The 20,796-nt window shown below is 42.8% G+C and overlaps 1 protein-coding gene across 6 annotated transcripts in view; it reads left to right on the plus strand.

Annotated features, from left to right (window-relative positions):
• CDK14 (cyclin dependent kinase 14) overlaps window positions 1–20,796 on the plus strand; it is a 701,485-nt gene that overhangs the window by 503,284 nt on the left and 177,405 nt on the right. For all 6 annotated transcript variants that reach the window (XM_044386363.3, XM_044386367.3, XM_044386366.3 and 3 more), the window contains one exon: window positions 19,978–20,041. In XM_044386363.3, the coding sequence (XP_044242298.1) occupies window positions 19,978–20,041 (64 nt within the window). The remainder of the gene's footprint in view (window positions 1–19,977; window positions 20,042–20,796) is intronic.

Raw genomic sequence — 20,796 nt, forward strand, 5'->3', positions numbered from 1 at the left:
TCAGGCCCTGCTGCAGTACAGCCTATGTTACTATGTATGCTAGATGCCCTTTATATTCATCATCTATGGCAAGTTCTAAGTTTTGGAAACTAGATTCTGTAAGTAGAATGGGGGAGGGGGCGTGAATGGCTTTTTTTTTTTTTTCATCTGTCAAACTTTCAAACAGAGCTAAACAAAGCATTGTCTGTAGTAACTTCATATGCGCCAGTACCATAGAGGCACAGAAAGTGACCTAGAAGGGACCTTTGTTAAAGTCTCCCACAAACGTCAATATGCCTATTGTTCCTGTTAAGAAAAAGGGGAAAAGGAAATCAGAAACACAGTCCCTAGATCAAAGAAGAAGGCAGTCTAAGTCCCTATGGGACTCTTGTTTGTCTGTTCTTGGGTCCCCAGTGATGTTTCCTTTCTTCACTTTATCTGCTGGAATCCATTTGTAATGAGCAAAAACGGTTTAAGGACTCAGGTCTGTTTTCTCTGAAGTTAATAGTCCTTAGTGAGATATATTCTACTTTTCAAAGACACTGACCTAAGACTTTATTCCCCACTGTTTTCTCCAATATGGAAAGATTTTCAAGATATGTAAAAGAAAAAAGGCAAAGTACAAAATAGGCCTGAGTGTCCGTCAGTGGAAGGAAGAGAGAATGGCTGAACAGATGGACATGTTATGATGTCCAGGTAGTGCACAGAGCATTTCTAGGTGGCGCTTTCCTACAGGATTCAGGCCTGGGGCTGTACTAATGAACTCAATTTTATTGAATACTCTTACATACTTTATATTTACATCTATACCTATATCTGTACTTTTAATATTTTGCTATTTGCATATGATATTTTCATAACAGTTTTTTAAAGTTGAAAATTAATGTTTTTAGAGAGAAAAGCCATTTTAAAATGAGAAATTACTTTGCTGGTCAGCTTGCCTGTAAACCTTCGGCTCAGCAGTAGGCTGTATGCTTGGTGACACTCCCGCCAGTGCTGGACGTTTGGTCTGTGTATTGCTATTATTGATCACTTCAGCTCCTTGAGTACATGTTTGTGCTTGACGTAAGCAGGGCAGATGGGCAGTGCTTTATGACAGATGAGCATCAGCACTTCCGGAAAGGCTCTGCCTTCAGAGAGCTCTGTTAGAAACGTCAACAACAATTGTATTTTATTATGACTCTTGTTCTGTGAGTAGATGAATCTGTACGCAGAGATAACAGAGCATTTGGAATTACAGGGCCACCAGGGTGCAAAAGCTAGCCAGCTTTCCAGATTATTTCCATTACTAAAGCATGGCACTGCTAACCAGCTTCATCCAGGTCCAGGGCTTGGAGGAAACCAAATCAGGCTGGCTTTGCATCAGCCAAAGGTTGTGCTGGCAAATTGTAAACAAACAAATATGACGGTGTTTCCTAAACAGAGGCACAGGGACAATGGTTATTTCTGAGTGAATTTATTGTGTAAATTCATGACATTAATGCTACAGACTAGATAAATTTGAAATCCTCCGTACAAAAGAAGCAAGAAGAAACAGAAAGGGAAGGAAGCAGTCTTTGTTCAGAAACCCAAGAAGCTCCGTGATGTTGCAGATAGAACCTAAGCCTTGGGCTCAGCGCTCCCTCTCACCTCCGATGACCTTCCCTTTCTGAGCCTTGTCCATGTCCTGAATACAAGAGTACCTAACTTGTTAGGATCGTTATGATAATTGAAAATAAAATATATAAAGAGTTTCTATTAGAGAGAGCCTGGCATGGAGCAGGCCCCGTAAGTCAGACTCACTTTGTTGTCCTTATCGGCAGAGCTCTAGCAGCCTCTGTGCGAAGCTTGCTTGCACTCACATCGTCGGCATCAGTCCCAGTGGGCTGGCTCAGCTCTGGGAATGGACAACTCCATCCACCTAATAGCTTCATGGAACTTTTTCTTTCATGTCTGTAATGTTAAGCTTTGACGCTCTTTCTATACTCTTACCCAGGGAAAATTACACCAAATAGACCTAGCTTTGATCTATTTTCAATTTTGACTGAATTATGGACAATAATACTGTATTTTAAAGTATAGCCAGATACTGCAGGTTACAAAATTCAAACCCTTTTTAGTCTTTTCAGATCTCGAAAGTAGATGATTAACCATTGTCAGCTCTACATTGACTTGGGCTTTCTTAGCTATTGAACTCCTGGCTCCAATTCACACCTCCATTCTCCCTTTAATCTTGTATAATTTTTTTGTAATGCCTTAATTTCAGAAGTGCATTTATGTGTTGGTTTTGTTATTTTAGCAGGATTATGATCTTTGGTATGTTCTGTCCTGAAAGCTGCTTTTAGCATAATGGTTAAAAAGCATCTGATAGTCAACAAAAGGACTATTAAAGCATTAATTGGATCGTCCTTCACTGCTTAGGGCTTTCTTCCCCAGAACACCAATGCTGTGAAATTCCATGTTAATAAGACCTCAGGTAGACTGAGATCACAAAGAACTCCTCCTATCCTATCCGAATGCTGTATAACAAACCGCCTCAAATTTCAGTGGCTTAAAACAATTGTTTTTCTTATTCAAATGCTCCTGGGTTAGTTGGAGTTGGTTGATCCAAGCACAGCTCATTGTCTAAAGGTTGAGTCCAGGTTTTGCTCCACATAGTTTCCATTCTCCTTGGACCAGCAGGCTAATCAGGGCATGCCTTTTTCCGGTGATGGCAGAAGAGCAAGCAAGGTGAATGGAATCATGTGCTCCCTCCTAAGTTTGCAACCGCCCCTTTCGTGCCCAGCCCCATTCCATTGGCCAGACAAGTCAATGTGCTGTAGAGGAATTGCGGAGTTATATGGCAGAGGGTGCAGTTATAGGAAGGAGTGAAGAATCAAGATCAATAATGCAATCAGCACATCTGGCTTTTTTCACTAACCAACGAGGACCTTTGAGCAAGTCTCCAAGCCTCAGCTTCTCAGTGATTGCATTCAACAGATGATTTTACTAGGGGTGCCTGGCTGGCTCAGTCAGTAGAGCGTGCAACTCTGGATCTCAGGGTTGTGAGTTCAGGCCTCATGCTGGGTTTAGAGATTGCTTAAAAATAAAATCTTTTTAAGAGGCACCTGGGTGGCTCAGTCGGTTAAGCGTCTGCTTTCAGCTCAAGTCATGATCCCAAGGTCCTGGGATTGAGCCCCCCTTTGGGCTCTCTGCTCAGTGGGGAGTCTGCTTCTCCCTCTCACTTTCTCTCTGTTCTCTCTCTCTCTCAAAAAAATAAGTAAAATCTTCAAACAATGTAAAAAAATAAAATCTTTTTTAAAATTAATTTTCCCATCTACTTGGTGCCAGGCATTGCTCTAGGTGATGAGACTATAATAGTGAACAAAATTGTTAGAAATCCTTGCCCACACATATCTCATACGTGGTCAGATATACAGTAAATAATGTGTGTGTGTATACATGTGAACAGGAGTGTGTAATATGTCAGAGATAAAAAGTGCAATGAAGGAAGATTACATAAGGTAAGTAAAATAATTCACCTCTCTCTGCCCCAGCGATCGCCACTGTTACTGGTCTGGTGTTTGTGGTTAAGGGAATGGATAGTGGAGCCTGACCATCAGAGTCTGAATTCTGCTCTTCCTTTTACTGGCTTTGTGATCCTGGACATGTCCATCATTTTTCCATTGCTGCATAACAAATTCCCACAAATAGTACCTTCAAGCAACAGACATTTATTATCTTATAGTTCATGTGTGTCAGGGATCCAGCCACACTTACCTCTGATCATGGTCTCACAAGGCTATAATCTGGGTGTTGGCTGGACTGTAGTCCTTTCTGGAGCTTGGGATCTTCTTTCACTCCCATGTGATAGTTGGCAGGACTCAGCTCCTGATGATGGTAGGAATGATGTCCTCACTTCCTGGCTGTGTTTCCTTGCAGTTCCCCTCACAGCATGGCAGCTTGCTTCTTCAAGGCCAATGGGAGAATCTCTCTCCAGTCTACTCTCTCTCCAGTCTAAGTCTACCAAGACAGTCTTACATTACATTACATTACATTACATATCATATCGTAACATAACATAACATAACATAACATAACATAACATAACATAAAATTAGAATAACATAACCATGGGAGTGACTCTCCCATCACCAATGTCACATATAGGGACTAGAAGCAAGTCACGGTGTCTGCCTGCATTCAGTGGGAGAGGTTTATACAAGGGCTTGATTAATGGAAGGTTGTGTCAGAATTCTGTCTGCCAGAACATGTGGCATACTTAACCTCTCCGTGTCTCAGTCTCCTCATCGGTAAAATGGGGGTGATAATAGATCTACACCAACAGGTGTTTTGAGGATTAAAGGAATTAGCAGAAGTAAATCACTTAGAACAATACTGATTACAGAGAAATCTCTATATGAGTACCTATTTTTATTATCTGTAAAATGTGGGGATTTTACTAGGTGACTTTGAAGATCCCTTCTAGCTCAAACATAGTATGATTTTGTCATAATACACTAGAATGCAAAATTAAACAAGGATAAGAAATCTACTGATTAAAAAAAAAAGGAAATCATAATATCGGGACAAGTTGAAATTAACTTAAATAGACTGTATGGTCCAAGGAGGCAAGAGTCATTTTTCCGCTATGTTGCTGTCAGTGGAACCTCCATAAGTACTTTGTTATTTGAAGTTTTGTGTATTGCCTTGATGAGGACTCTTTGGGGGAGGACACAGGCCCTCTAAGCAAATACTGCTTTGTAAGAAACGTTCCTCCTTTGATCACCATACTCTCCCCTAAATTAATTGAAGCCTGTGGTCTCAAATAGACCATCGGATGATGCCACTGGATTATAATATAATGGTATGAATATAGGTGCTAGTTCTGTATTTGAGATGTAATGTGTGAATGGCTTTTAACCAGACTTGTTGAAATGTGAGTAATTGGAGCAATGCAACTCCTAATTGCCCTCTGCCACCCACCCAGGCCCATGAGGAGAGGGCCTTATGGTCCTCTCTCCAAGATGCCTTGAGGCAACAGGAAAGGGCCAGGTCTTGCTGTGACTGCTTCCCCTGCCAAGGCTGATGAAAGCTGCTCCTCCCCAACCGGGCAGCGAAGTGCTTGAGAGTGGGGGGCCTTCAGCCTATAGATCAACTCCATGTGCTGGCTCTTTGGATGATATACTCTGTCTGGAGTGAGGAGGAGCCAAGACACCAGTAGTTGTTTATATAATTCATACTCGGAATGTTTACATTCTCCATGTAAAAGTCCATCATTTATAGCGGGGTTTTTCAACAGCGGCACCACTGACCTTTTGAGCTGGGTATTGTTTGTCATAGGGGGCTGTTCTCTGCATTGTAGGCTGCTTAACAGCAGACCTGGTCTCTAGCCACTGAATACCAGTGGCAAGCCGTCCCCTGGTTGTGACTACCAGGAAATGTCTACAGATATCACCAAATGTCCCAGTATATTTTATGTATCTATTTATTTATATAGTTTTATTTTTTAAAACAAAACATGCATGATTTAAAAAAAAAAAAACCTCAAACAATATAAAATGGTAAAAAATAGAAATATGTCTCATACCCTGGTACCCCAGAACCAGGTTTCACCCTCCAGAGGCAAACATGTTACCATTATTTAGGTCATAAGAGATCTCCAGGGATTGCACTGGAATTTATATCCATGCAGATACAGGCGTCTAGTTACTATAAGACACACAGACTTGTGTATTATATTTTTATTAGCAACTTTTTAAAAATATGTGTTTGAGATGAAAAGAAAATGACTGGAATGAGTCTTAGTTTGTTTCCACTGTATTTTTTAAAAAGCCTGTCAGCTTTTTCTGGACTGATGTATGGCCTCTTAAGAAGAATTATTTCTTGCACAGTGAGAAGCAGCATCCCCTTAACTTATTCCCTTGGCCTCTGGAGCCTCTCCCCATGATCTGTTGTAAGACTGATGCTGTGTGGCAGTAGGGAGGAACTCTTTGGGGCATCAATATTTTAAGCCCTCGAAGCAGACATTTTTCATCGAATGAAGCAACTGAATCCTTCAGAAGTGCTAACACCTGGTTTTTTGCTGGGAGTGTGTGAACTGTGGTTTGTACTGATCCCCTTGTCCTATTGAGGACGCAGTGTACCTCATGAGGTTGTATTTTTCATATCACAGCACCACCTTCTCACCCAGTGGAATACAATGTCCTATGGAGGCTCCTTCATCAGTATGCATGATTGGCCGTTTGCATAACAAATGCATTTACTCCATGAATCCGCTTCCTGTATTGTAGTAACATAAAACGGAAGTGTGATTTTTGTTGGTCTTCGTGGTGATGGTGGTAATCTCCCCACCCTGACTTCCACAGCCTCTGATCATCATTCAGGGAGGATTTTTGAAAAGGATCATTCCTCCCCTGGGCAAAACTAAGTAAGTGCTCTCACACTCCTGATGGGATTATGAACTAATGAGATGATTCTACAGAAAACATTAGAAAAAAATTTAAAATAGCCATATCATTTGGCTTAGAAACTAGATTTCTCAAAGTTGCTAACTAGTCACAAGGACACAAAGATTTCTGAATAGTAAAGTCCAACAATGGGGAAATAACTAAATTATTTTATTATTACTACTACCACTACTATTATATTAACTAACGAAGTACCATGGTAATTATTTTTTACACATTACCTCATTTAACTCTCACAACATCATGAAATAGGTTATTGTCATTTCGTAACTGTAGCGGAAAAGTGTGTCTGAATGAAGCTAAGCCACACGTCAGAGGGTAATGAGTAGGATGATGGTATGATGGTCACGCAGCTGACAGTCACCGTCACTGGGGCACATGGTATGCTAAGGACTTACATGTATTACCTTGTTAATCTTCTGATCAAGAACCCAGAGAGGTGGGTGTTCTTTGTGACCCCGTTTTACCAAAGAAGAAACTGAGGCATGGGAAAGTTAACTAGAATAAAAGAGGTTAAATTACAGCATTCAAAATATTTCCGTTGGGATTTGAGTGCAGATAGATGGATTTCAGAGACCACACTCTTACCACCTGATCAACCAGGATCATGTGGTTTGGTATGTGAATGGCAGCTCAAAACCCAAACTCAGATCTGGTGGACAGTCTGCTAATCACTGAGAAGTATAGCTCATTAGTTAAGCTAATTCCATATGATGGATTGTCTTGTATGTGATGTGATTATTTACTGTCTTTAGAGGTAAATGGTATAAAAAATATAACACACAGAGGTTATCAAAGATAAGGAAGAAATGAGTTCACTCATCATATTAGGATTACACTCCCAGTTTCTGGGACTCTCCAAACACCTCTTCCTAGTTTTGTAGCAACCTGAGTACCTAATGTTCTCATCTTCCATATATGGGCCCCTGAAGTCTGCACCCACGAACATTCTTTCTACCTGACCGGCTAAGAGTTTTCTGCCCTCCCCTCACTCCAGGCACAGTCCATCCTCGCCTCAAATGCAAATAGTGTTGAATATTTTTTTTTAAGGATTTTATTTACTTAAGAATAGCAGCAGTTGAACTTTACAAACATCGGGTTATAACATTGGAGATGAACCCATAGTTCAGTGTTGTCCAGGGAACTGCAGAACCCCAGCTGGCTTGCTGTACCAGTGGTTGTCAGGAAGATCCAACCTTGTCAGAACTTGAGTGACAGCCATGCTTCTGGAGATGGTGCCTCATTTTCAACTCTAAGTAATTTACTAACTTTAGATTATAAATCCCAGATTTTGGCATTGGTATTCTAAATACCAGTTCTTGACTCACACTGAATCTGTCAGGAATAAGTAGCCCATTCATAGATGAAAGTCTGTGGTATTGCATGGCAGTTTCCAAGAGAGTGGGAGTGGGAGGGGCCCGGTGGACCTCGAGCTTATTATCATGAACATCACCCTTTATTGGGGACCGTCTTTTCCATAGCTGTATCCTAGCTTCTGGCACAATCATTGGCAATAATAGGTTCCCAAGAACTTTTTACGAATAAATATGTAATAATATACACATGTCGAAATTATGGTTAAATTATAGTTAAATAATTACATTGTATAGTTATATAGTTAAACCCTAGTTAATTATAGTTAACTAGTATATATAAAGTTGCAATAAAATATTGCAGCTGTAGCACATTCTACAGAAATACCTTGACCTAAATTTTTTAACAGCCTTCCTGCCAGTAAACTTAGCAGAGGTTTTGTTGGTCACTCACACCTTCCTGCGTACCTCATTCAAAGCTCTAAAAATAACAGCATCTCTTTTTGGAACAGGTAAATGTATAGATTGCCTTTGGTTGGCTGGCTCTGACCTACATACTTCTAATACAGGCACAGCCCTTACTCCCAGCGCAGCGTGTGAGGCTTTGTCCTGCTCTCCCTTCTCCTCCCTGGCACCACAGACACAACAGCACAGGAGAGGGGGTGCCTCATTTCCAAGTCCTCCAGCATTTCTCTGGCTCTCTCCACTGCCCCACTCTTAAGTGCAAGTAGGTGTCTCCATGACAGAAGTAAACACATAGTAAAGGGGAGAAAGAACATTCAAGCCTGTCACCTGGCAAAGACACCCTGCGGGCATGCCTCCAGACCCCCTTGACTGTTGCTCCCCATTAACCAGCACTAAAAATGCAGAGAAAATGATTCACTTTTTGACCACCCCTTCCCCATTCCACTGGAGTGTTTGTCACTGCTCCCAAGTCACACAGCTCCCTTATCGTTCATGGCCTCGATCTCCATCCCAGCATCTCCCTGGCCTTGGAAGCTTCAGGCTGGCCCCTTCTTTTCTTGTCTGGACCAGCATTGCTCCCTCGGCCCTAGAGTTTGACAAGTCTTGGGGACTGGTTCCCCATCCTGCTTGTTGGCGGCCTCCATGGGAAGAGAGTGGTGACTTCCACCCTGGCTGCATTTGGATCAGAAATGCTGGGGTCCGGGCCTGTTTGGCTCTGTAGTGTTTTTTAGGTTGTTACGGATATAACAGCCTTTCATGCATCAACCACCATGTAGAGAATCATTTCTTTGGGAAAATATTTTGTGAGTCCCAAGGAGCTCTCAAACTATTAGAACACAACTCCATTTTAGGTGCCAATATTTAATTTTTGCTTTATGGAATTTTACAGCCATAAAGGGAAAAAAATCACTGCTAAGCTTTCACTTGCCATTTTTACACAATGGGGTTTTCTGAGTCTTGGGCGGAAACTGGTAAACAACACAAATGCTCATCAGTGAGAGCGGATGAATAACATTCTGTTAACATTATAGTCACATGAGAGTTTGGATGGATCTTAGCAATATAATGTTAAGTGAAAAAATAAATTCCAGAAGATTGGCTATAGCATTATATCCTGATATAAAGTATTAAATAATTAAAATAAAAATACTTTATAATCTTTATAAGGACAATAAAATTATATAAAAACAAAAGATAGAGAATAATGAACCTGAATCAGGATGGAGCTTGCTTCAGGTGGGCACGGCTGGGTAACTGCATGGGGCCTGAGCTCCTGGATTAGATGTGGCTGTTGTTAAATAACCCAGTTCTTGTCCGGGGTGATGAGCGCATAGGTGCTTATTCTGTTAATTGAAACAAAATTCTGTGCACTAGGTTTAAAGAAAGAAAAAAAATATTAAATACATCCTTTTTTATTACATTTGTCAGATTGGAATAAAAATGAATGACAAAATCAGCTTTCTTAGTAAGTAACTATAATGGGAGTATCTTTGACTTTGAAACCAATCTGAGTATGCCCAGTGGGTCCGCAGAGGCATGGCAGCCCTTAGCTAGTGAGGTTGCGCGGCTGACCACTCAGCTTCGGTCTGTCAGTCTTTGCTGGTCTTGCAGACATAAATTGCTTTATGAGTCAACTGAGATGAATTAACAGTCCTGTTAATAAAGTGCTGGCATCTGAGTGATGAGGTGGGAAGGGCACCAGACATCAGTCCAGGTTTGTCCTGGTTTTCTTGGTCAGGTCGCCCTTCTTTGCAGTATAGTTTTCTCATCTGCAAAGTCGCTATATTATCCTATTTTATTGGGTTGATCGCAATTCATGAAATAATAGGTGTGAATTGCAAACAGTAAAGCAGCTTCAGTGAAGTTACTGCTGCAAGTGGATATGTTCCCATAGCTCTTTCTGTTTACTTCATGTTCTAAATGCATAAAGTGTCCATTTTGATGAAATAATATTTTGTAAATGGTAATTTTACTCTGTAGTAAGCTGAATAAGGAACACCTAAAAACATTAGACCCTGAATCTCTGGACCTATAATTTTACCTTATTTGGAAAATAGGTTTTTATGGGATTAAGTTAAGGATCTTGAAATACGGAGATTATCCTGGATTATCCAGATGGGCCTTAAATGCAGTCATCAGCGTCTTGGTAACAGAGGAGGTTTGATACAGAAGAGAAGTCAGTGTACGGGTGGAGGCAGAAATTGGAGTGATTCAGCCACAAACCAAGGGAACCCCTTTAGCCACCAGAAGCTGGGAGAGGCAAGGAATGGACTCTACCCTAAAGCCTGGAGGGGAGGGTAACCTGGTAGACACCTTGATTTCAGCCCAGTGAAAATGATTTCCAATTGCTGACTCCAGAACTTAAACAGAATTAAAGTTCTGATGGTTTAAGTCAGCAAGCTTGTGATTGTTACAGCACTGACAGGAGATGAATACGTTCGCATTCACATGTTCTTGAAGGAAATGTAATTTTCTAAAACACACTTGAGGATACAAAGTTTCATAGTGTTACAAATCAGTTCAGTAGCTTTGTCATTTTTAATTTTAATGCAATAAAAATGAATACTTGAAATACTACATTTTTGAAGGCAAAAGTTTTGCATCTTTGTGCCTCACGATAATTAGCACATTGCTTTGCACACAGGTGATGCTCAGTAAATAGGAAAACTATTTTCATTTGAGAAGAAGAAAATGGTGATCAATTTGGATCTGTGGTGTCATATATGACACATACATGTGTATTTGTATGTATCCTAGAATTTTCATTGGCCTTAAGTTTGCAGCTGAACTTAAGAGCATCAGTGGATTATTGTGTTTTGCCTGTTTCCAGAAATGATTCAAAGCCTCTTGCCATAAGAAACACCTAGGCTTTGAGACTGCTAAAGGGAGGACAGGAGAGCCATGTGGGGGATGAGCTTGAAGGCATAGAACGCCGAGCCAGTCTCATGCAATCATTGTCATCTCCTGATAGGAGGTGCCCACACCAGTGAACTGGAAATTGCCCACAACCCCCCCTCCGCCCTGCACCCTTTCCAAATGCTGCTTGAACAAATAATCTTACCTAGGTGCTCTGGATGAAGGTACCTGCGACAAGAATTTCCTCTCTATTGTTTGTGCTTTTTAGGTTGAAATATCCAGTTAGAATGTATTCTTTAAAGCAGCGTTTCTCACACTTCAGTGTCCATATGCATCACCTGGGGTTCCTGTTGAATGATAGATTCCAATGCATCAGCTCGGGAGTGGAGCCCGAGCTGCTTTCTGCAGGTGATGCTGAGGCTGCTAGTTCCTGGACCACGTTTTGAGTAGCGAGGCTCCAGCATCTGGTGCTCCTGCCTCCAGGTCCCTCGCCCTGGGTTCATTTTTCCACATTTCGTGCCGCTGCTTTAGTCAGCCTCTCGGTGTGGCATCTGCTTGGCAACATCGCCCCCCTCCAGTCTCCACAGCCTGCAGCCTCCAGCTTCGGGCTGCTGAACAGTGTGCATGTACACTTCCTTGACCTCGGCTCCCACAGCGTGCAGCGGGGACTGACAGTCTGAGGCTGTGTCACAGTAACATGGCTCAGTGAAAAGAAGAGAAAAGCCATTGAGAGGAGAGTGAGATCGATGAGGGAGTCAGGGTTTGGGGAGACAGGAGAAAAACAGTAGGAGAAAAGGGGGAGGGGAAAGGATGACTATAACCTTGGAGGAAAACATATTTTAAATGAGCTGCTCGCGGTGCAGAATTTTCCGCTGAAGAGCATTTTCTGGAGTAGTTTTCAGATTTATTCTTTAGTTACCCTCTAATTTCTCTAACAGCCAACTGCTTGTTTTGTTCACTTATCTGCTGTTTGTGGCCCTTTGGATCCAGACTTAAAAAAAAAAAAAATCTATGAACCATCTCACTAAAATGAGCGCCTCTGAGAGATCCCCTGGTTAGATTGGGCCAGTCAGCCCCAGAACTTGCTGACGTTAGAATCACCCGAGAGCTTTAGAAAATTACACATACCTAAGCTGCAGCGCGGACCAGTTAAATCAGAATCACTGGGGTGGGTCCCAGTCCTTAGTGTGTTTTTTAACCTGTTTTTTTTTTTTTTTTAATGCCTCCCAGTTCATTCCCATGTGCAGCTAAGCGCCACTAACCCAGACCTTTACCTTCTAGCGGGTGAATTGAATTCACTTTAAGTAGAACTTGAAGGGCTGTCCTTTATTTATTTTGATTACTTCCCATCTGAACCCTTGCCATGTTGAAAACTCTGCACAGTGTTTTGGAAACACCATCTCTTAATCCAGCAGTTGAGCCACTGATTAAATATTCAAGCAGCTTTCTGAAGCCCCAGGCAGCTTTTCGTTTTCTCAGTGTAGTGGCTCCCCCTGCTGGCCCTTCTCAGTAAAGGCCGCTGTTGTGCAGAAACTGCTGTTTCTGGGCTCTGGAACAACCAACCCGGAATCACAGCATCTTAAAGCTACTTTTCTAACCCTATATGCAATCTGTATACCATTGGCCATTGCCAAAAACAAACAGTCCAAACACTCTAACCCTTATCTAGTGGCACTGTAGGTAAAGCCTAAGTAATGATGGAAGAGAGGAACTATATGTGTGTGTGTGTGTGTATGCATATGCACAGACGCACACACATATAATATACATGCATATACATATATATACATGCATATATTTGCTTATCATGCTCCCACAAAAGATTCTGATATCAGCCATTGATTGTGCTGGTTCCCTGCAAAATAATTAATATCGATACATACTTTGGATAGAAAGTAGGGAAAGAAAGCTTTCATCCATATCTTCTCTACCATCCTTCATCTCATCATAACCCTTTTCCTTATCAGCTCACGTCTCCTTATCAATCCAGTTAGTTATAATTATGGCCAAATAAAAACAAAGATAGATGCAAATGCAGGACCTCATCCTGTCATGCAAACTGTCTGTTGTAGTATTACATCAGAATTTTACCACAGATGCCCTTGTGTCAATGGAGGCGGAATTCGATCCTTATAATATCTGAATGCAAAATATGGTGCAGTCCAACTCTTAGCTGTGATTAAACCTCATAAGGCTGCCATTCCAGTTTATGCAGCTCTTGTCATTAGAATGCCCTTCTCTCTTGTATATTAATATCTTAACCCATTGGCCCTTGTTTCCCATCTGACTCAGCACAGCATCAGTCAGTCCCCCCACTGACATTGCAGTACTTCACGTATTTGAGGTGATATCCCAGACCATTTCTTTCTCATCGAGGGTGACATTTCCAGTCCACCTCCTGGGACATGGGTCCACCACCCCCTTTCTGGGTACATCCCGTTGAAGACTGTGTTATTTATTTTTGTCCCTCTTCACATGCAGCACCTGGTACTGGCACAGCAATCCAGGTGTGCTGACTAGTATGATTCAGTGATTTAATCTGCATTCATTGCTTATTGCTGGGTAACAATATTACCACAAACCTAGCAACTTTTTTTTTTTAAAGATTTATCCGCTTATTTGAGAGAGCACGAGGAAGGGCAGAGGGAGAAGCAGACTCCCCGCTGAGCAGGGAGCCCGATGTGGGGCTCTATCCCAGGACTCTGGGATCATGACCTGGGCCAAGGCAGACGTTTAACCCACTGAGCCACCCGGGCGCCCCACAGACTTAGCAACTTAGCACACATTTATCACCTCACAGTGCCGGTGGGTCAGGTATCCAAGCGTGGCTTAGCTGGCACTCTGCTTCACGGTTGCAATCAAGGTGTTCAGCAGGCCTTCAGTCTTACATGAGTTTGGGCTGGGGAGGGATCCGCTTTCAGAATCATGCGATTGTTGACAACATTCAGCTCCTTGCAAGCCATTAGACTGAGGGACTTAAGTTTTGCTGGCTGTTGGCTGAAGCCACCCCCAGTTTCTTGTCTTATAGGCTTCCCAGTTTGAATGCTTGCTTCCTCAAAGCCTGCAAAGGAGCGAGTCTCCCAGCAAGATGAGAGCTGGCATCCTCTACAACATAATCACAGAAGTGACATCTCGTCACTTTTGCCATATTCTGTTGGTTAAAAGCAAGTCATTGGTTCCATGCACAGTCAAGGGGAGGAGTGTCAGCACCAGCAGGCAGGGATTATGGAGCTATCTTAAAGTCAGCCTACCCCAGTCTCCTTTCATTTCCACTGGGTCTCATAGAATTTGTACTTAGCTGAAAACCACGGGTCCTTGGTTCCACAAATTGTTGCCTGCCAGGTCTTTGCATCTCAAACAATTAATAGAACCCAAGTCTAGACTCATGTTTATTGCTATTAGGTTTCTCTGTGTTAGGTTCAGCCAGTTGTTCCTACCTGATTAAATATTCTTTAAGTCTGGCTCAACCATCAGAATATTACACATCTTTTCTGTTGTGTCACCTGAGAATGTAAGTCATTTTTCTGTGATGTTCTTTAAGTCACTGATGAAAATGGTGAAGAAGTTGGTATGTAGTACCTAGTGTGTGTAGTGTGTGTGTGCATGTTGGACTGGAAGAGGGAAGAGAATGAAAAAAGTCCTTGCTCCTCATACCCAAAACTTCCTTCTGGAGTCTGGTCAGTGGGCTGTGAATCATTAGTCACCGTCCGAGCCCCACTGCTGCTCTCTGATCCTCCTGGGAGCAAGAGAGTGCAGCTCTTAAGAGCACAGTCTTTCTAGTCGAAGCACCCTGGTTTTGCACTCCAGCTCCACTTGCTTGAGAACTGTTTTTCGAGATAGAGAGCACACAGGCAGGACGAGACTTAGGAAGTTCTGCTTTTCTGTGGCTCATCTTTGAACTCCAAAACACCTGTTTGGTGTGGCAGCCAAGCCCAGTTCTGCCGAGCTTCTTCACAAGGTGCATTTAGGAACTTCTCACTGAGGAATCATAAAGAATCTTCCAGAACCCAAAGTAGTACAGCTCTGAAACTATTTTAGAGATGTATCTTGTATGTGTGGACTTTCAGAGTTTGGCTTAAAAACCATTAGAGTTATTTGGTGGTTCTCCATTTCCTTGAATTCGTTGCTAAGTCAGCTTGAAATCACCTGCCCTGGCCCAGAATGCCTGTCTCATAAAACCGAAAAACCTAAAGTGGAAACCCAGCACGTTCCACATCACTGCTTTAGTACAGACCCATGTGAGCCAGTTTTATCCGCATTTGATAGGCCAGAGTTCCTCTGTGCCGGAGTCTCTGTGAGAGACTCCTCTGACCCTTCGACCCAGGGAAACTATTAGCAGCCCTTGTTCTGTTTAAACCATGGGCATTCTTCAGGAAAAGCCTACGGACTCATTTATAGCAGCCCCGGGACCTGACGGGGAAATGTGAGAATTCGTGGAACTGTTAGTAATTTGGAAGGGTAAGTAAATATTTCTGACAAGCCCTAGTTCTTGAGCTCTGAGCTTTAGAAGTTTAGAATCCGCTCTTCTGTTTCTGGTAAAGTAGATGTTTCAGCAGAGAGACTCTCTTTTTCTCAGTGTCTTCCTCTGCTCATCAGAGAGGCTGACACGGTGGGTGGGATCCATGTCATAGCCATCAGTGCGGAGGTAAGCCCAGAAGAGTAAGTTTGGGGTCGTTAAATCCTAGTTCATCAGGGGCAGGCAGTGTAAACCTCTACTGAGAAGGTGAGATCATCTCTTGTTTTTCTTAACAGATGATAAAAGTCCAGGAAATCACAGAGACACCCTTCTGGGAACTGTGTGTGCATGAGTGTAGGGAAGTAAGACGATTTTGTAGCTTGTGTTTTGGCTTTTGCTTTCTATTACCATAAATATGCTAAAGAGTTCGAAATGTTTTTCTCAACTTTAATCCCTCTCCTGAGATCTGTATCTGTATTTCCAGCTGCTCTTTACACACCCCCTATCTTGATCTGCAGGCCTTTCTACCATTCAATAGATCTAAAATTAAACTCATTGCCCCCAGCCCCCAAATTTGTTTTATCGCCTACATTCTTGATTTTTAGCTAATAACTTTTATTCCCTATAAAATGGCTCTTAAATGGTAAGAAATCATTTTTTAAAGATTTTATTTATTTGAGAGAGAGAGAGAGAGCATGCATGTGCAAGAGTTGAGGGGGGAGGGACAGAGGGAGAGGGAGAAGCAGACTCCCCACTGAGCAGGGATCCCGACGTGGGGCTCGATCCCAGGACCCTGAGATCATGACCTGAGCTGAAGGCAGACGCTTAACTGACTGAGCACCCAGGCGCCCCAGGGAATACATACTATGTCATGACTCATAAAGTACACATATACAGACAGAGATATAATGTCAATAAATTTTCATAAAACATTGTCTTTAACATGTATGTTACCTTCTGATATTACTTGTTACATTCATCTTCAGAAAAATGCTGATGTCAACACTCTGTAAAATTTACAATCTCCCAGGGGGTCATGTGACCTGTAGTCTGAGAAAACCTGAGGCAGAGATAAAATGCAGTCTCCACTTATGCGTTCCCTGGCCCTAGCCTCCCCTTCCATAACCCAGCCAACAATCCAGTAACACCGAACTTCACGCTATAATCCAGACACGCCATTCGCTCATTCAGTCAACATGTACTGAGTGCATATTTGGTGTCAGGCACAGAGTAGACCCTAGGGATCTAAAGATAGGAACACTGCAGTCTCCACTCGGAGGTCTACGGTGCAGTGCGGAGACAGGCCAGTAATGTAACAACTGTAAGGCAGTGGGTAGGTCCTGTAAGAATCCTGTACAAAGCCCTCAGAGGTTATGAGGATCTTGGACCAGAAAGTCTTTCAGGAAACGGTGGCTTGTGAGCTAAAGCCAGAGAAAAAGGTAGGAGTTAACCTGGCCAGTCGTGGGCAGGGCATTCCCGACGAGGAAAGCACTGTGAGAAAGCACGGGCATGAGCAGCAGGGGAATTTGGAGAACTGAAAGTATTTTGACATAGTCCTTCCTTATAACCAGAGTTCTCTGCTGGCACTACCCACCCCCTCCCCCCCACCCCTTTTGTGCACGTGGCCAACTATTACTCAGTGTTCCCTCTGCCATGCAGCTGTTCTCCCCGGCCCCAGGGAGCCTCAGGCACACCCCCACTTCAGGCTCTCAGCTCCCTGTGCCCACACTTCTGAGAAAGCACTTGTGTTGAAGGCAGCCCACCGCTGCCCCCGCTCATCTGGCTCACAGAGCGGGAGCACCTCCAGGCAGAGGCCCCGTCTTATCCTTCTGTCTTCTGTGAGGAGCACAGTAAATGTTAGCCCAGTGCAGACGTGGACCAATAAAGGAGCAGGGAGACGTACCAACCATGGGCACAGGTGTCAGGTGAAGCTTCTTGAATGACCTTGTAGAAGACGTTTTAGCGTGTCTGTCACTTTAAGACTGAAAGCCGCTTCAGATGTTACCAGCCTGCCTATTTGCACGTGTGGGACGAATGTGTGAAAGGTCGGTGGTGCTATTTTCTTCTGCCCCGTTTTATTTATTTACTTTTAGAGAATACCTCTTTTTCTAAGCTAAACGTGTCCTGGTTGTGGAATGTCTTAGTTAATAGAAACGAAAATCTGCCGCCAGAGACAACGTGCCCCCATTTTCTGCCGGGCACAAATCACCAGTCCTCTGTAACCGTGCAGTTGAGCCAGATTGCCTTCCCGAAAAGGCTTTCGCGGGGAGAAAGACTGATTTTTAATACTTCTTTTCCTTTGCCCACTTTCTAGCCACCTTGTATTTCTTGCACAAATGGCCCACGGGTTGTAGGCGGGAGAATCTGAGGTGTGGAGTCTTCGTCAGTCCGCGCTACAAGAACTCAAAAAAGCACTGAAGTATTTTCTCTTTGCAGGTGACTTTTATGAAACGGCCACAATATTTGATAATCACTTTGAAGCAGAACACTGAGTATGGCTGGGGCTAGTGCCTGTGAAAGAGTTTTGGTAACACAAACATTGTAGAGACATTGTGTACAGTCAGGGTAACAACCGTACCTTCACCCCAAGCGAGAGAACAAGGTTCACGTTCTGGCTGGACTTTCCGTGGTTTATAAAACCTTCAGAGGGTCTGCGTCCTAGGTGATGGATTGATTGTGATCAAGTCGTGATTTTGAGCCGAAAATTCCTCCCTTTAGTTGCTCAAGTCCTTCACGTCCTTCGTGCAGACTTCCGTGGAAGCGCAAAGGGGAGCATTCCTCAGATGAGCCGTGCGCCGCCCGCACGGCTGGCTGTCTCCCTGTCTTGAAGTACTCGTCGGAGTTAGTGAAAAGAAGGGGGAAGTGCCTTTTGCAGACACCGTTACCGCAGTGGTTCGTGTCAGACAGGGTGTCCGTCTCCTTTCCTGTCCCGCAGCCCCCTGCCCCAGCCCTCTCGCCTGCCTGCCTTCACTGACTGCCCTAGTGTGGCCTCCCTTGTGGAGATGTGCCTGTTAACATTCCTGCTGATTGTGCTTGCAAAATGCATCGGTTACAATTGAAAAGAATTGTATTATCTCATCCCAGAGCCCATTGGGGAACATAATACGTGTATTTAATCCCGACTCACCAGAGAAGGAGGGAGTGAGGGAAGCACTCGCTGCGTGTTTGCCACTCTGATAGGACAGCCCCGTCCCCCTAGTAAACAAACCCACAAATACTCAAAGCTCTGCATTTCCTTACTGCACAGCAGTATCTGCTAACGCTCCGAGAAAGTGAATGTGCTTAATTCCCTCCCGTGATATCCGCCATTCCTCCTCTTTTGCCAGTGTCTGGTTTCACCTCCTGCCCTTTCTCACCTGTTGGACTATGCATGTTGGTCCGTCACGGCTTGAGTTACATTTGGTGTTGGGCCCCAGATTCTCCCACGTGGCTAGTGCCGCCCCAACATGCCCCTGTTTTCTAGGGTCACTTGGAATAATATCTAATACTTACATAGTGCTTACTCCTGCCACGTAGTCTTTCACCACAAGTGAGGTGGGTGCTATTGTCACCCCCAGGTTATAAAGGAGGGAAGTGAGAGCTCAATTCAGTGAGGAACCTCAGTGAGATTATTTCTTGCCTGTGGTCACATGACTAGTAAGGAGGGGAGCAAGGATTTGAACCCAAGGAATCTGTTTCCAGGGTCTGGGCTCTTAAACCCTCCAACTCCACTGTTCTCGAGTGGTGATTGACCGTGACCACGGAGTGTAGCAGCAGCCTTCGGAGGACCTGGATGTTCGCATGGGGCAAACCCAGTTCTGTGTGAGCTGCAGTTGCCCTGTAATTCCTTCAACCAGATCAGACATCATGGTGGTAGAAAAAGAAATGGGGAAAGAAGGTGAAAATGTGGATGAAGAAAGGAAAGAGTGTAGAGGGAGGACAGTATTGGGGGGAGGGGATGAGGAAATTCGAAGCCACATAAAGATGTTACCTGAAATGAGCAGTGTAGCTCATCGAGAATGAGCATCCCAGGCTGCCTGTCCTGCTTCTTTGAAACATCGTGATGCTCAGAGGATGCGGGGGAAGGAATGACAGAATTTGTAGAACTGCTAAATGATGAGACATCTGATGCTGGAGGAAAGGATAAAAGCTCATGCAAGAATCATGAGGGACACACGCATACTTGATTCAGTTCCATGGAGATGACAGCTTACCGCTGGAGTCCTAAGCCTACTTACTAAGTTTGGAGTTGATAAAATGCAGCAGATTTCACTGCCTGCGTTCAGCTGCATTTGTTAAAACGCAGACATTCATCTTGGGTGGCTCTTTAGCTTTTAGTTTGTGGTTTGTTTTTACTGAAATAAAATCCCTGGCACACGATCATGGAAAAAAAAAAAAATCCAGAGTTTCATCATAAGCAGTGTACTGTTTTCTACACTGGAGAATTTTGAGTGCTTTGGAAATAATAAGTCTGTTTCCACAATTTCCTGCTCTCCCCTAGGTTCTTGGAACGCCAAATGAGGACACGTGGCCTGGAGTTCATTCTTTACCACATTTTAAGCCAGGTATGTTTCATTAATTTCAAATAACTAACTGCTTCCTGTATGCTGAGTGAAGATATACATTTTCCCCTCAGATTTATATATTCTACCTTGAAAAAATTCTGGTTCCTTGCTATTGTATATTCTACCTACTAGTGGAGTTGTCCTTTGTTTTTACAATTTATTTGTTTGTAAAGATAGAATTAATGACATTCCTTTTAAGAGGTTTTCACTGTATGTACCTCATTTGAGTTGACTGGCTAATAATGTAACCATATCATCATTGGTTATACTAGCATCTCTGTCTATAAAACAAAATTTAAATCAGGGTCCTATCATCTTTCTGTGTGACTTCTTGAAACAATACCAGGAAAAGTATTACATTGTAAAAATGAAAACTTTACATTTTGATTTATTTTTTTAAACTAGTGATATATAGTCCATTAGTTTGAGTTTAAACACATAAAATGTTCTGCATGTCTGTTGTACAGCATGCAATCTTTTTTAATGTAAAATATTTAAACCTCTAAACTGGAAAATCTGAGAGAAAATGCACTTTTTAAATAAGTTGTCACTTTTTCCTTCACCAATAGATGGCAGTCAAGAAACTTTCATTTTTAATAATTATACTAGGAAAAGGATCTGAAATGTGGTAATTTAATTTTTATAGGAGAGATGAAAGGTTTGGAATTGGAAATTTAGTAAAAATCAATGGAATGAATTATTGTAAAATATTTCTCTTTTTTTTTTCTTTTTCTCTGTTACAAAATATGGCTTAT

The sequence above is a fragment of the Ursus arctos genome, unplaced genomic scaffold, assembly GCF_023065955.2.
Source record: "Ursus arctos isolate Adak ecotype North America unplaced genomic scaffold, UrsArc2.0 scaffold_3, whole genome shotgun sequence".
NCBI lineage: Eukaryota > Metazoa > Chordata > Mammalia > Carnivora > Ursidae > Ursus > Ursus arctos.